This window comes from Centropristis striata, chromosome 19 (genome assembly GCF_030273125.1).
Source record: "Centropristis striata isolate RG_2023a ecotype Rhode Island chromosome 19, C.striata_1.0, whole genome shotgun sequence".
NCBI lineage: Eukaryota > Metazoa > Chordata > Actinopteri > Perciformes > Serranidae > Centropristis > Centropristis striata.
The window spans coordinates 33,447,177-33,463,535 of NC_081535.1; the positions used below are offsets into that span (position 1 = coordinate 33,447,177).

Here is a 16,359-nt window from a genome sequence, read left to right on the forward strand (position 1 = left end):
CCATGCCAAATATATCATTGGATTATTTTCATTATTGGTGTATTTATGTAAGCAGCATGTACATAAAGTAAATGTAGGGCTTTTACTATTACTACATAATTATTACTGTTGCATTAATGTTTATGTTGCATTTTACTGCTGCAGATATTTCAATTTGAGCTAAATTTAGTCTTACTTCTGGGTAGTTTCATATACAGCTAGTAGCAAGTAGCAGGTCTGTTATTAAAGATTATCACATGTTTGTAGTGACGCTGTCCTGTGAGAACCTCCAACCACCATAAAGGAACACTTGATGCTTCAGTTTATCAGAACAACATTTTAATCTGAAAGTAGCTAAAGCTGTCAGACAGATTTAGATTTGTCTCTGAGATGGAGTAGAAGTATGACGTTGCATAAAAAGGAAATTAGCAAGTAGCCTACAGGACAAGTACCCTGAATTGATACATATTTAAACTTTTTTTTCTTAGTTACATTCCACCTTTGCACACTGAAAAAGATCAAATAATGTTTAGACTGTCTTGTATGTATTTAGTGCCAACTTTAGAGCAGTTTTTTAACTGTAGGATAAGCAAAAGACACACAAACATCTGGTCTCATGTCTCATCTCTTCCAGTAACTTCCAGCTACACTGTCAGTGTTACATCACTGACTTAGCATGTGCCGATGTCAGGTTTTGCTGTTATTTTTAATCTTTTCATTTGACAAAGCGTGAAAACCAGCAGGCTGCACCACACCACAACCCAAAAGACAAAATGATCCTTTAATGAGCATTAGAATCCAAAAAGGACTTACCTTGTCGACGGATAAACCAGAGAGAAAGTCTGACTCACTGTGGGAAGTCTCTGAGTTTAAACAGTGTTGACGCAACTTCCCGTGTTTCCCCATTGGCCTCTGCTAAAAATGTTTCCTCCCATAACATATCTGCCACAAACCAGAAAGTTGGAAAAGGTCCTGTAGCACAAATGTCTGTTAAAGAGAGAAACAACAGCAGCTTTAGTTTGAGACTAAAAACAGACAGAGGACTTTGCTTTGAATCAATAAGTCATATCATGGCATACTGCTTTGCAAACATTAAAACGCCTTTAATAAGTGGGTTAAGCTTTTATTTGTTTTAAGCTTTCTTCAGGGCACGGTACAACTAGTGACAAGCCCATTTGATAAACAAAAGACAATATCTTGTTTAAAATGTCTTAATTTGATCAGCTTTCTAACTTTATTCATTACATTTCCAAACAAATACAACTTAACAAATGACTAGGCCTATTTTATACAGTCTATGGGCCTGTCACGATAATTATTATACTGACTTATTGTTCGATATAGAAAAATGGACATAATATTTTTTTCTGGACTTAATATATTGTCGTTTATATGCGTGACTTTTTGAGCTTTTTTCTATAACTATATTTCCCTAGCAGCCATTCCAGCTGTTTATGTTATTCTAATAATAAAATAATATAAACCATAATGAGTATCTCAGTGAGTTATATTCAGGTAATTTTGTTTTCATGCCATATCATTAACTCCCCTTTAATTTCAGATCCTGCCACTCCCACTTGCCAGGCAATCAGTTCATTCCTTCACCTGGTTTCCCTGCTCATCTCCTCATCTGCAGGCCATTCCCTCATTAGTTCCTCTGTATTTATACTGGCCCACTTCCACTTGTTCTCTGCCAGATGGTCTTGTGCTTTCACCAAGCCTCCCAGTGTACCCTGTTTTGCCTGAGCTACCTGTTCTGAACCTGCCTGCCTGTTTATTGGATTTTTGGATACCTGCCTTGTCTGATTTGTTTGCCTGTTTGACTGATCTCCCAGTTTTGAACATTTAGGTAAACAGAGTTTCCTGCTTACTGTCTCAGTGTCATGCTTTTGGGTTCTACTCTGCCAGTACTGGTGATCTTTACAGCAATGTTTTGTTAACAGAGCCTGAAAGTCTATTTTACTTGTTTTGGTTGTAGTTTATTTTTTTTTATTTTTTTCCCTCACATTTCAATTCCAATGTTTAATATTCTTGAGATTTAAAGATGCATTGCTGTTAAAGGATGTAGGCTACTTATTATGCTCTAATGTTATAATCGATTCAACGATGCTATTGTTTATCGCAATAGTTTCTGGGAAAATATATCGTCCTAAAAAATGTGTTAACATGACAGGCCTTCAAATTACATGTTGAACTTCCTTTCAAATATTAAGTTGATATAAAGGACGAAAGGGGAACGACACATGTGTAGTGGAAATTTCCTCTGCTGCTGGTGAAGAATGAAATAGAGAACTTCTGCCTGCCGACAATGTTTTATTTCTATTTCTTTATTTATTTAAGAAAGAGGAAATAAATACTTTTTACACTCCTGCATTTGACGACTTGCAAGGTAAAATGCACTTTTCACAATATTTTACATTTAAAATATCTTATCAACTTATAAAGGACATTGCATTGTGAAAGATGACCCATTTACTAATTATAAATTGGGAAAAATGAACTGGTCCTCAACCAAAGACCATTAAAATGCTGCTTACAAGTTCACATATCAGTAGTATTACTACTTCTACTTATGAAGAAAAGTGAGTACTTTTATTTTTTGATACTTGAAGCACATTTAATTACATTTTTTAATAAAATACCAAATGGTGCCTTAAACTGTTACAAGGTAATATTTCTTAAAGCCTGAAAAAAGTTATTCATATCAAATATTGTTATTTTTATTGGGTTTTCCTATTGCAACATTCCAGTAAATAATGACTCGTTTGTTTTTAAGAATCAAGACGAGAGACTAACTTTAGGGTGGTTTTCAAAGTGACTGCATTAAGGGCAGAAGGGTCTGTAATAAATAATACATTTCATTATGATGTTGGCAAATAATGAAATGTATTAAATTAAAAAAAAATTAAAACATTTTAGTTTTTATGTTTTCCTGATGGATGTTGAGCAATATTTGTAACTACTCTCTTAATAAACTAACAAAAATTCCACCCAGACACTAAATATGTCTATGTTTTATAATATTTTAAATACTTTTTTCTTGTGTGATTTACCCCTGGCTCGTTTGTTATTGTTAAAAAAAAATAAATAAATAAAAATAATATAATTACCTAAAGTAATGCCAATAAATAAATACATGTATTAAAGCATTAACTTTATGTTTTACCATGGTTATAGCCTATCTATTACAGGAAAGTAAGATCAAAATTATATAAAACATTTTTAAAATAAAATAAATAAATAGGAAGGGAAGGCAAGTCCATTTGCATTATTTGCTCATTTTTGAGACAATGCAAAAGCAACAAATGATAAAAAAAGAGAAAGAGCCGGACGAAAATAAAACATAATAAAAAGTTAAAATAATAAAACTATACACATCAATGGCACTATTTTCCTTTTGCGTTTGTGACATTCTCTGTATTTAATTACTTGCCTTTTGTAATTTTATTATTTATTTGTTGAGTTATTTTCAATTATATTTATTTCATTTTCATGTTTTCATTGATTTATTATTATGATTTGCCGTGTATGTGTGTCAAATCCCAATAAACATTTGATCACAAAAAAATAAATAATAAAAGTATAAAATAGGTTGAATAATAATGACAGCGAAAGAAGAAATTACCAATAATTTGATTTAATCAAAGGCCGCGTCATTCGCGGAACCATACTCTTCGTGACTTCGGTTCCCACCCGGTTTGTAAACATCGGCGCACCGGAAACAGGAGAAACGTGGAGCGTCAGCCGAGCGGCGGCTAACAGCTAACAGCTTTAGCAATAAACTGAGTTTAATGTGTTTAATTGAAGATGGAGAACACAACAGAAGGAACCTGGGAGAGTTTACCTGTTACACTCAACGACGGGATTCTACAAACGCTCCATGAACTGAAGTTTACACACATGACACCTGTACAGGTAACAACACAACACTTTAATAACCTGACTCTCCTAATAACACTTCAGTTAAATTAAATCTGATTTATTATTGTTGTTTCTTTTAGTCTGCTTGTATCCCGCTGTTCATGAGTAACAAAGACGTGGCTGCTGAGGCGGTAAGTAGCACTAAGAACATGTTTAACTTACTTGTACTTTACTTAAGTATTTAATTATTATTATTAATAATAATAATAATAATAATAATAATAATAATAATAATAAATAATTATACTTTATTACATTTTGGTAACCAGTATTTTACTTTCTTTTCAACATCACTTTCTTTAGAGATTCATAATTTTAATAAACATTATAAATCCGCTAATAAATTAAGATATATTATTATAGATTAAGCTACCCAGGAGTATATATCGTGTCATTAAATTAATTAAAGTTCAATTAAACTCCACCTTTACCAGCTTATTAAAGAAACTTTATTATTTTTTGTATTTATTAATTTAATAATTTTGTATATAAAATGGAAATGTATACAAATATATCAGTATATATAAAATATAAATATACAATTAACAGTCAAATACAGTTACAAAGAAAAGCATCAAATCTATATTAAAATCTATAATGTGAAAATGTCGGGGGAAAATCTATGAACTTAAATGCTGGAAAGAAATGAATTAAATTTTGGAAAAATATAAATATGTTTGGAAAATGAGTAAAATTTTGAGAACAAAAACTAATAAATGCTAGAAATAATATAATTAAAACAGACAATTAATAGTAACATGTTGGGAAAAAAAATATTAGTAAACTTACGCAAGAAAATTTTGTAAAATATTAGGAAAATGTTCCCAAAAAATATCAGTTAAGTGTTGGGGAAATAATTAAATGTTGGGAAAACATTAGTAATATGTGCCCAAAAATTATTCCTAAAATTTCCCCAATGAAATATAAGTACTATTTCAAACTCCTTAACTTTTTCTTGAAAAGTTAAGGAGTTAAATGTTTTGCTGCTAGTACATTTTTTTTATATCAACTGACTAAATACTTTTTTTCCCCGTTTTTGAATTTCCTGTTCAGCTCTCTGAATGTTGTGTCGTTGCAGGTGACCGGGAGTGGAAAGACGCTCGCTTTTGTCATCCCGATTATTGAGCTGCTGCTGAAGAGAGAAGAGAAGCTGAAGAAGATGCAGGTGAGGAGGAGACCAAACCTGGAGCTTTGAGAATCACTGTAGAGGATATAAATCCTGTCGATGTTGACAGTGTAGCTGTTCTCTGCAGGTCGGAGCCTTGGTGGTCACTCCCACCAGAGAACTGGCTCTTCAGATCAGCGAAGTGATGGAACAATTCATTCAGAAGTTTCAACAGTTTACGTGAGTAGAAAGACTGTGACGTGGTGTTCAGTTTGTCAAATTACTGGAAATGTTAGAAATGACAATATCTTCTTAACCTTTTTCTCCAATTGTGCTGGAATTCATCTTTTGTGTTTTGTTTTGATTATAATCCTTCATGTTTTTGTTTTCCAGGCAGATTTTACTGATCGGTGGAACCAACCCGATAGATGATGTGGAGAAGTTCAAGGATAAAGGGTAGCTACCTGATATAATGTGCATATTGGAGAGTTCTTAGGAGTTGATATGTCTATGTATGTGATGTAAACACATACGTGACGTGAGCAGATCTGAGCAGAGTTTTGCTACGGCAGACCGTATTTAACTTTTCCACTTTGGAGGGTGGTTTCAGATTTTTGCGTTTTTAAGCCCCAAAAACGCCGTCACCCTCTAAACGAAAGGCACTTCACATAAAATATTTTGTCGTTTTTACCCGCAAGTGTCCTGGTGTAAACGGGCCGTAACCAGTGTTTAAAATCACTGAGAAACCAGGATGAGTGTTAATACAGTTGAAACCAGAAGTTTACATACACTATAAAAAGACACATATGCTTTTTTTTTCTCACTGTCTGACATGAAATCAGACAATCACTTTTCCTGTTTTAGGTCCGTTAGGATTACCAAAATTATTTCTATTTACTAAATGCCAGAATAATGAGAGAAGGATTTTTTTAGACTATTTTTTATTACTTTCTTCAAAGTCAGAAGTTTACATACACTAACATTATTATGCCTTGAAACAATTTGGGAAAGCCCAGATGATGATGTCATGTCTTTGGAAGCTTCTGATTGGTTCATTGACAACATTAGAGTTAATTGGAGACACACCTGTGGATGTATTTTAAGGCACACCTGAAACACACTGCTTCTTTGTGTAACATCATGGGAAAGTCAAAAGAAATCAACCAAGATATCAGGATTTGATTTCATGTCAGACAGTGAGAAAAAAAGCATATGCGTCTTTTTATATAGTGTATGTAAACTTCTAGTTTCAACTGTATTTGTGTGTCTTTCAGGGCAAACATTGTGATCGCGACCCCGGGCCGTCTGGAGGACATGTTCAGGAGGAAGTCTGACGGTCTGGACCTGGCCGGCTCCGTCAAGAGTCTGGACGTTCTGGTCCTGGACGAGGCCGACAGACTGCTGGACATGGGCTTCGAGGCCAGGTGAGGAGTCAGAGCAGACATCTTTGAGTCCTACAACATTTCTTCTTGTAGGCGTTTTTTTTTTTCAAACTTCTCTTTATTGGGTTTTTTTTTCTTTCGTTCACATACAAAAATAAAGAATGTACATGTTCATTCATGCTTAAAATCAACACGAAAGAGCAGAATGATAGTCGAAAAATAAAAGCAGTAAAATAAAAGAAATAAATAACCCACAAAAAACAAAAACAAAACAAAACAAAAAAAAAACTAGGTGGAGTCAAATTAAATATCAAAACAAAAATAAGGTTTACAAATAAAATAGATTTAAATATTAATAATACAACTCGGAGGATGTCAGGTTCTCCAAAATTTACATTTGTTAATTTTTCACTGGGTTATATTTAGTATAATAATCCATAAATGGCTGCCATATTGTGTAAAAGGTATCTATCTTACCTCTCAGGGTGAATTTTATTTTTTCTAACTGCAAATGTTTCATTATATCATTCATTAAAGTTTGATAAACTGGAGGATTTTTTTGTTTCCAGTTCAGCAGAATTATTCTTTTCACTTCAGCAGAATTATTCTTTTCACTTCAGCAGAATTATTCTTTTCACTTCAGCAGAATTATTCTTTTTTTGTAGGCGTTTTTAATTTCTGTGGTGTGTTTGTGTGCAGCCTGAACACCATCCTGGGCTACCTGCCGAAGCAGCGGCGGACCGGCCTGTTTTCAGCCACTCAGACTCAGGAGCTGGAGAAGCTGGTGCGGGCCGGACTCAGGAACCCCGTACGCATCACCGTCAAAGAGAAAGGCGTGGCCGCCACCGCCGCCATCCAGAAAACACCGTCCAGACTCTCCAACTACTACACCGTGAGTCCCACACACTGAGTCAGATCAACCGGCTGCAGGAGATCCAACTGTTATGACGTGACATTGCCATTATAACTGTACCCATTATAACTATACCTATAGACAGTTACCAATTATCACTATAGTTACCATTATCACTATGGTTACCATTATCACTATAGTCACGCCCGCCGATAGGGGGGGACAAACGGGTCTGCTGTCCCGGGCCCAGGGTAGGGGGGGGGCCCAGAACTGGGCCCTCATTAAATTATGGAATGATTAAAAAAATAAAATGAAATAGGCCTATTTGTGGAAAAAAGATGTAATATTTATTTGAGTTGAAAGCTTTTTATTTGTTTTCTTCCTAATTGTCCTTGAACTAGTGGTCAAGAACCCCCCCTAATTTATTTTTAAGTATAAAATAGATTCATAAAGCTCATTGCACAAATAGGCTATCTGCAAAAAAGCTTTTTGTAAATCAGGGATATTATACTTGAAAGATGGGAAGCCCCTTAGCCCCTTATTTCAAAATATACACTCATAATCTGCAGGGTAAATAGCTGCACATTTAGTCATGACTTATAAAGAAAGAGGAGAGGAGAGGAACAACAAGAGAAAAGGAGAGATCTGGGCGCGGGGGGGCCCATCTAAGATAATCTCGTCCTGGGCCCAGGCAAGACTGTCAGCTGGCCTGACTATAGTTACCATTATCACTATAGTTACCATTATGACTATATTTACCATTATCACCATGGTTACCATTATCACTATGGTTACCATTATCACTATGGTTACCATTATCACTATACCTATAGACAGTTACCATTATCACTATGGTTACCATTATCACTGTACCTATAGCCAGTTACCATTATCACTATGGTTACCATTATCACTATGGTTACCATTATCACTATAGTTACCATTATCACTATACCTATAGACAGTTACCATTATCACTATGGTTACCATTATCACTATGGTTACCATTATCACTATAGTTACCATTATCACTATACCTATAGACAGTTACCATTATCACTATGGTTACCATTATCACTATGGTTACCATTATCACTATAGTTACCATTATCACTATACCTATAGACAGTTACCATTATCACTATGGTTACCATTATCACTATAGTTACCATTATCACTATACCTATAGACAGTTACCATTATCACTATGGTTACCATTATCACTGTACCTATAGCCAGTTAGTCAATGGGGAAAAAGTCAAGCGGAGCTGGTTGACTTATTCAAGAAGTAAAGATGTTATATGATATATATATATATAGATATATAGATATTTCCAAGTGATTTTATTTGTTGCTGCACTTTATTGTTCTTGCACTACAATTTATTTTTGCACATTGATGTTGCAGTTTTTTGAAGCCAAAAGTAATAAACTAGACGCCACTTTTACTTAAATATATATATATGTAATAGTTTTTTAAATATAATGTTTTACCATTTGGAACGATGTGTAAATCAACCCTAGCTCACTCTTCTAGTTGAATGTGCTACATTTTGAGAATAAAAACCATATTATGTGACACCACATCAGTCGGCTGCAGGAGATCTAACTGTTATGACGTGAAAACTCTGATATTGTCATTTTTTAGATTTGCAGATCCGAAAACAAGTTCAACAACTTGGTGGCGTTTCTGAGGCAACACAAGCATGAGAAGAACCTCGTCTTCTTCAGGTACGCTAAACCTTTTTATTCCTCCTGGACAGTGTGTAAACTCTCACACTGCACTATTTAATCTGCACAGACGATAAAATATTGTGATGCAAACAAGGAGTCAACAGTTTGTTTTGTCCAATGAAACGGAAGATGACATCATCCAAAAAACTGGTGATAAAAGAGAAAAGTCAGTGTCATTTTATGCAATTTTTACTCTGGAAGAAAAGTAAGGTTAGAAAAGGGCTGGAAGATGCTGACAATATGTTTGCCATAATCAAATCAGAAATTTTGCCAGATTCCAAAATCATTATGCAGGAAATTAAATCAGGGTTATAACGTGCCTAGCCTGTACAGTGTCTTCCCTATATTACCTTGAAGTGAAAGTTATTTTTTTACTAAGATTCCTTTTTTTTGTGACCAAGTTTTTTTTGTATTTCTTTTCTGTACACGATAATATTTTCTGTACAAATAACCGCATGTCCTTCATAACTCACCAACACATCTGCTTGATTCCTGTGGTCTATGTCTAGTACCTTCAGGTTGAATGCACTTATTGTAAGTCGCTTTGGACAAAAGCGTCTGCTAAATGACATGTAATGTAATGTAATGTAATGTAACGTAATGTTCTGTGCTCTGGTCCTCAGTACGTGTGCCTGTGTGGAGTACTATGGTCGAGCTCTGGAGACGCTGGTGAAGAAGGTGACGGTTCACTGCATCCACGGCAAGATGAAGAACAAACGCAACAAGATCTTTGCAGACTTCCGAGCTCTCAAGAGGTCAGAGTCTGTGTGTGATAGTACTGCATAATCTGTGACTTGTTCTTGTTTCTAATCTTTGCATCATGTTGCAGTGGGATCTTGGTGTGTACAGATGTTATGGCCAGAGGAATCGATATTCCAGATGTGAACTGGGTGCTGCAGTACGATCCTCCCAGCAGCGCCAGGTCAGTCTCAAAGTCATTGTTATTTGATTTTTTTTTTAACGCTTTATAATAAGGTCCTTAATAACCATTAATTAACAAGTAATAAGGCATTGTTCTCGCTTTAGATCCGGTAGTTGGTAAAAGCATAGTTAACTTATAATTAACTTATAATAGATGAGCAATAAAGTATATTTTAATATCAATAAGCAAACAAAATAAGATTAATAAAGGCATGGCAAAGACATAATGGGTGGGTCATGGGTGTTTGTAATGCCATTATTAACACTTATATAAGCTTATAAACACACAATAATGTTTATAAGCATCTAGTAAGGACTTACAAGGGCCTTATTACTTGTTAATTAATGGTTATTACAAGGACCTTAATATAAAGTGTTATAGGGGTTAAATTAACCTTTTAAATGTCCTGAAAATAAATCAAACATTAGGGAAAAAAACTTCTGGAAAGAGCCGAAATCAGTTGTTTGTTTAATCATTAGAAAATTAATTTGACAGCTATTTTGATGATCCAAATAATCATTTTTTTTAAGCAAATATGTGAAATCTATGCCTTTTTTCATCTTCTCAAATGTGAGACATTTGTTTAATTTCTCTTTCTTTTACAGTAAATTGAATATACAAAACAAGACAATATTAATTAATGGTTATTACAAGGACCTTAATATAAAGCGTTGCCCTTTTTTTCTTCTTATAATGGTGCTATAAGTTAACTATATCAATAAATTGAGTAATAATTTACTGTGTGACTGGCACCAAGTCTTAACATGATTATAGTTTGATTAATGCACCTGTATTTATGATTTTTTTTTTCCGTTTCAGTGCGTTTGTGCACCGTTGTGGACGTACGGCTCGTATTGGTAATCAGGGCAGCGCGCTGGTCTTCCTGCTGCCGATGGAGACGACATATGTCGACTTTTTATCCATCAATCAGAAAGTAAGTTGGTTAGCCATTTTCAATTAAACTATACATTTTCATGGCCGCCCTGTGAGTACTTTAACCCTCTGAGCCTCCAAAATTACACCATTTATCATCGCCAGAAAGCGTAAGAACAGAATTTCTCAGATTTTTCCAATTAATTTTGTGTTACAAACTCTTAGGTCAGGAAATATAATGCAATCTAATCTTAAAATAGTGATATTTCTGTCAGAATCACTTTATTCTACATGTGTCATTTAAAACGTGTCCAAAAATAAAGTGTTTGCACTAACCAGGTCCTGTTAAAAACATTAAATTCTGCTCCGGTCATGTGACAAATATTCACTGAAAATCTGTTTACACAGAGCAGAGAGGAGAGGACAGGAGAGGTTGAAAGAAAAAAAAATGGAATTGGTTAAATATATATATTATGTGAAGCAAACATTTTTTTCGCTAAAATTGGTAACATTTGTGGGCACTTTTTGGGGAAAAAAGTTATATTTAGATTTAATTTTGGTCAGATTTTTGTAAAGAAATTCAACTCTTACCATTATCACTATGGTTACCATTTCACTATGGTTACCATTATCACTATGGTTACCATTATCACTATAGTTACCATTATCACTATCGTTACCATTATCACTATAGTTACCATTATCACTATGGTTACCATTATCACTATGGTTACCATTGTCACTGTCGTTACCATTATCACTATAGTTACCATTATCACTATGGTTACCATTATCACTATAGTTACCATTATCACTATCGTTACCATTATCACTATAGTTACCATTATCACTATGGTTACCATTATCACTATGGTTACCATTATCACTGTCGTTACCATTATCACTATGGTTACCATTATCACTATGGTTACCATTATCACTATAGTTACCATTATCACTATACCTATAGACAGTTACCATTATCACTATGGTTACCATTATCACTATAGTTACCATTATCACTATGGTTACCATTATCACTATAGTTACCATTATCACTATACCTATAGACAGTTACCATTATCACTATGGTTACCATTATCACTATGGTTACCATTATCACTATAGTTACCATTATCACTATGGTTACCATTATCACTGTCGTTACCATTATCACTATGGTTACCATTATCACTGTCGTTACCATTATCACTATAACTATAGACAGTTAGTCAATGGGGAAAAAGTCAAGCGGAGCTGGCTGACTTATTCAAGAAGTAAAGATGTTATATGATATATATATATATATATATATATATAGATATATAGATATTTCTAAGTGATTTTATTTGTTGCTGCACTTTATTTTTGTTCTTGCATTACAATTTATTTTTGCACATTGCTGTTGCAGTTTTTTGAAGCCAAAAATAATAAACCGATGCCACTTTTACTTAAATATATATATTATAGGTTTTTTAATATAATGTTTTACCACTTGGAACGATGTGTAAATCAACCCTAGCTCGCTCTTCTAGTTGAATATGCTACATTTTGAGATTAAAAACCATTTGTGATACCCTGGACATCATTTATTCATTGGTATTATTTGTATAATTATTGCAACTGGTATTATTTATGTTATTTACTGGGCCACCCCCATGAATCTGTAAAGACATATCAGGCTGACAAAATGATAATGTAAACAGGCCTCCTCACTGTCTCATTTTAAATCTCTTCTTAAAACCCACCTCTTCTCGTTGGCTTTTAACACCACGTAGTGTGTTAATTTTATGTTGATTTTATGATTTTGTTTTTTGTTTTGTTTTTATTGTATTCATGCATATTTTATTTTGTGTGGGCAGTACATTTTACATTTTCAGGTTTTACATTATTTTATCTTATTGCATCTTACTGTTCTATTGCTTATGTATTTATAGTTTGTGCAGCACTTTGGAAACCTTGTGTTTGCCAAAATTGTGCTCTATAAATAAAGTGGATTGGATAGTTCTGTGAATGATCAACAATCATAATTGGCAGAAATAGAGGGCCCCAAAATCTAATTCTGCTTCGGGCCCCATGGAGGCTCTGATTCTCTACTGTTGTATTATGGGAGGTAACTGATTTTGAAAGCTAAAATGATATTATATTTGTCTGGCATTTGTCCTTTCCTCAGTGTCCGCTGCAGAAGATGTCCCTCCCCAGTGACGTGGTGGATGTTCTGCCTAAAGTTCAGGCGATGTCTCTGGCGGACAGAGCGATGTTCGACAGAAGCATGAGGGCCTTCGTGTCCTTCGTGCAGGCTTACGCCAAACACGAGTGTAGTCTCATCTTCAGGATCAAAGGTAAAACCAGACATTTTACATATTACCATGGCAATCTATTCAGTTCTCCAACAGGAAAATGTTTGTTTTTAAAATGTGTTTTACGATTGTGACAGGTCTTAGAAATTGATTGAGTAATGCACTTTAAGTTACTTTTTATAAAGTTGCATGAATTTCAGTCTCACTTTTAAATGTTTGGTGAAAAACAAAGGATTTAAGTTTTAGCATTAGACACTTCAAATTTCATATTCTTCATGTTTTTTTGCTTGTATGGACGTAAAATAGGTCTTAAATTGCGTTCATAGCAGAGCCGCAACTAATATTTATTCTCTTAATTAATCAGTCAGTTGCTTGGTCTATAAATTGTCAAAACATAGTAAAAAGAAAATGTCAATATAAATATGATCTTCAAACGTCTTGTTTTGTCCTGAGCTCAAATATATTCAGTTTGCTGTCAAGAAAACAGAAGAAAAAAATCACATTTAAGAAGCTGGTATAATTTTTTGCATTGAAATCAATAGATGATTTAAAAAAAGGTGGCGATTAATTTAGCAGTTGACTAATCATCTGTAGCCCTCTTTCAGAAACTCCAAATACTTACTGTTCATGACATCAATATTTCTCAAATGTGTTTTTATTTTTAAGGTATATTCAGATCATGAAAACTTTCCAAAGCACTTTAAGACTTATTTTAAATTTATTTCTCAGATTCACTCTTATTCAACACGTCAATCTTTAGATCTTCATCCTCCAAGATTTCTGACATGCAGAGATCAATTTATTGTTCAATTTAGGGATTAAATTATGGATAAATACCTTTTCCCATCTGGCAAAGGGACTCCATCTCTGTAAAATTCTTCAAAAGATGTCTGAAAGCTCATTTAACTGCTGTTTTAAAATTCTAATTCACACACAAATACACTTTTTTATCATGTTCATTTTTGTTTTTAATTGTTTTTGTTATTGTCATTATAACTTGTTGATGTTATACATGTGTTTTTTCTATTATCAGTTTGTTACTTTGTAATAACTGACATTTTAGGTGGAGGCTTTAAATAAGCCTCTCCCTGCACTTTACATTATGTTATCTTTGTAATTTTATGTAATTCTAACTGTGCAAATAAAATAAAACCTAAAAACCTAAACCAATTATTATTTGCAGCTGTAAAAAAAAATTATCTTAAATTTCAACCTAAACGCTGCAAAACCTTAATCTCTCTATTCTCCAGATCTGGACTTTGCCTCTTTGGCTCGCGGCTTCGCGCTCCTCCGGCTGCCGAAGATGCCGGAGCTGAGAGGGAAAACGTTCCCGGACTTCGTGGGGACGACGGTGGACACGGAGACGATCCGCTACAAGGACAAGAACCGAGAGAAGCAGCGGCAGAAGATGCTCGCTGAGCTCAAAGACAAGGAAAGGATCCCCTTCGTTAAAAGGAGCTTTGAGAAGAACAAAGCCTGGTCCAAGCAGAAGACCAGGAAGGAGCGCAGGAGGAAGAGGACGGCCAAGAGGAAGCACGAGGTATTTCTCATTTCACATGGTTTTTTAAAGAAACTCTCAGTGGGCTGCTTTTATTTCTAGCTTTCTAGTTTTCATGTTTCATTGCCTTCAGTGTTTTGATTTGTTTGTTTTCTTTGCGGGAGTAATAGAAATTCTCAGATCTAAGTTGTTTGATATACTATGGTTGACTAATAAGAAAATAAGTAAATAAATAATGATAATAATAATAATAATACATATTTATTTGACATTAAGTGGCTATATATAGAGATACAATTTCTTATTTTTGAAGTGTTGAGTATCAGGGGAGAGGCCTAGATAAGTATTTTATACTTCAGCCTACTCCCTTTTTTTTCCGAACCAAAATGATATAAGGAAATGCATATTGAATATTAAGTTAACTGGTTCTTATTAGGGCCTCGGGGCAATCGCACCGAGCACTACTGTTATACTGTGGATTTCTTCTTATTCCTCTTGCGGACGCAATTTCGTCCCGCTACTAGTCCTACAACTTGAAGAGTTGCAGGACAAATTATATATCAAAACGTGCGGTTTGATCGGGATCGGTGTGCTATTACTTTTCTCTACAGAATACGAATTTTTCGCAACGTAAAAAACTGCCCAAAATTTTGCATTGAAATTAATGGGACGGCCAACAAAAAATGAGCGAAAAAGAACAATAATTGGAGATTTTTAAACGTCTACTTCTCAGGCATAATTTCACCTAGAGACTCCATTTAAACTTTAAACAGTAGACACAAGTCTTGTGTATCGGTGTATTAATCCATGTTTCAATAGATCATATAGTTTTTTATCAATCCCTTTTCAATGACCATGATCATTTTTGGAGAAATTCTGAGATTATAATGGGTGTGTATTGCACGGAATGTTCGTGTCACAGTGTGTGACATCATCGCCAGAGTGTAGAGGGAGAGAAGAAATTGTCAAAAAATAAATTTGAAAACTGCGCTCCAGGCCGCAAATTCCACTCTACAGAAATAATTTATAAGTAGAAACATAGGAAAATTTGTCTTCTCCCTCACAATCCTCTGGTAAAGCTGTCAGAGTTATAGTTTGGGCGTACGACGCAAAGATGCGCCACCAAAACCACCAACAGCCTCATTGGCTCCCATATTAAAAACGCAGGAAGATTTCTGAAAAAGGAAGATGGAACAGTTTTTTTTAGATCGCTCTAACAAAACTATTTTTTAATATTTCTTAAAAAAAATCATATGTAGACGTTCAGGAAGAACTCGGGACGCTCAAAGTGAAGTCGGATCAATGATAGGTATTATGGTTTTGCCAAAAAAGCTTTCTGTTCGAGGCCAGAAATTCCAGTCTGTCCACATCTGGCTGCTGTCACTCTTTCGGAACATTAACAGCTGCAGTTAATTCTGTTGATTGCCTTTGATCTTTGATGTGATTACAGTTACAGATACACACACACACACATGCACTAAAGTGCGCACACTCCTCACACATGCATAAACATGCTTCATACACACACACAGGTAACTTTATGTGATTTTAATCACACACACACACACGAAAAGAAGAATTAATAAAATGAAAAAACTGTTGTGTGTGCAGGTCTCTGAGGACGAAGACGAAGACATGAAGGAGCTTTTGGAGGACACGCGCCTCCTGAAGAAGCTAAAGAAAGGTCAGATCAGCGAGGAGGACTTTGAGAAACAGATAACGAGCGGACCCAAACACCAAACAGAAGCTCCCTCCGGAGGAGACGAGGACGCGTGAATCAAACCATCGGACGC

The 16,359-nt window shown here is 34.7% G+C and overlaps 1 protein-coding gene across 2 annotated transcripts; it reads left to right on the forward strand.

The window, feature by feature from the left end:
- The first annotated feature begins 1,698 nt into the window (after nucleotides 1-1,698).
- Nucleotides 1,699-16,342, forward strand: ddx55 (DEAD (Asp-Glu-Ala-Asp) box polypeptide 55). Of its 2 annotated transcripts, XM_059357476.1 has the most exons (15): nucleotides 1,699-1,828; nucleotides 3,787-3,894; nucleotides 3,981-4,031; nucleotides 4,979-5,065; nucleotides 5,154-5,245; nucleotides 5,399-5,461; nucleotides 6,280-6,429; nucleotides 7,087-7,279; nucleotides 8,888-8,970; nucleotides 9,597-9,728; nucleotides 9,803-9,895; nucleotides 10,715-10,829; nucleotides 12,942-13,110; nucleotides 14,319-14,608; nucleotides 16,178-16,342. In XM_059357476.1, the coding sequence occupies exons 2-15, from the start codon at nucleotides 3,787-3,789 to the stop codon at nucleotides 16,340-16,342; spliced, it is 1,791 nt and encodes a 596-aa protein (XP_059213459.1). In that variant the 5' UTR covers nucleotides 1,699-1,828. The 2 variants fall into 2 exon arrangements, with proteins under 2 accessions (XP_059213459.1, XP_059213458.1); XM_059357475.1 differs by lacking the exon at nucleotides 1,699-1,828 and having other exon boundaries at nucleotides 3,688-3,894.
- Nucleotides 16,343-16,359: the final 17 nt, after the last annotated feature.

Bases quoted from the DNA above. Each gene is read 5' to 3' on its own strand.
- ddx55 (XM_059357476.1), top strand. From the start codon at position 3,787: ATGGAGAACACAACAGAAGGAACCTGGGAGAGTTTACCTGTTACACTC. The intron at 5,066-5,153 runs GTGAGGAGGAGA...TGTTCTCTGCAG, and splicing joins AGAAGCTGAAGAAGATGCAG to GTCGGAGCCTTGGTGGTCAC. The intron at 13,111-14,318 runs GTAAAACCAGAC...TCTATTCTCCAG, and splicing joins TCTCATCTTCAGGATCAAAG to ATCTGGACTTTGCCTCTTTG.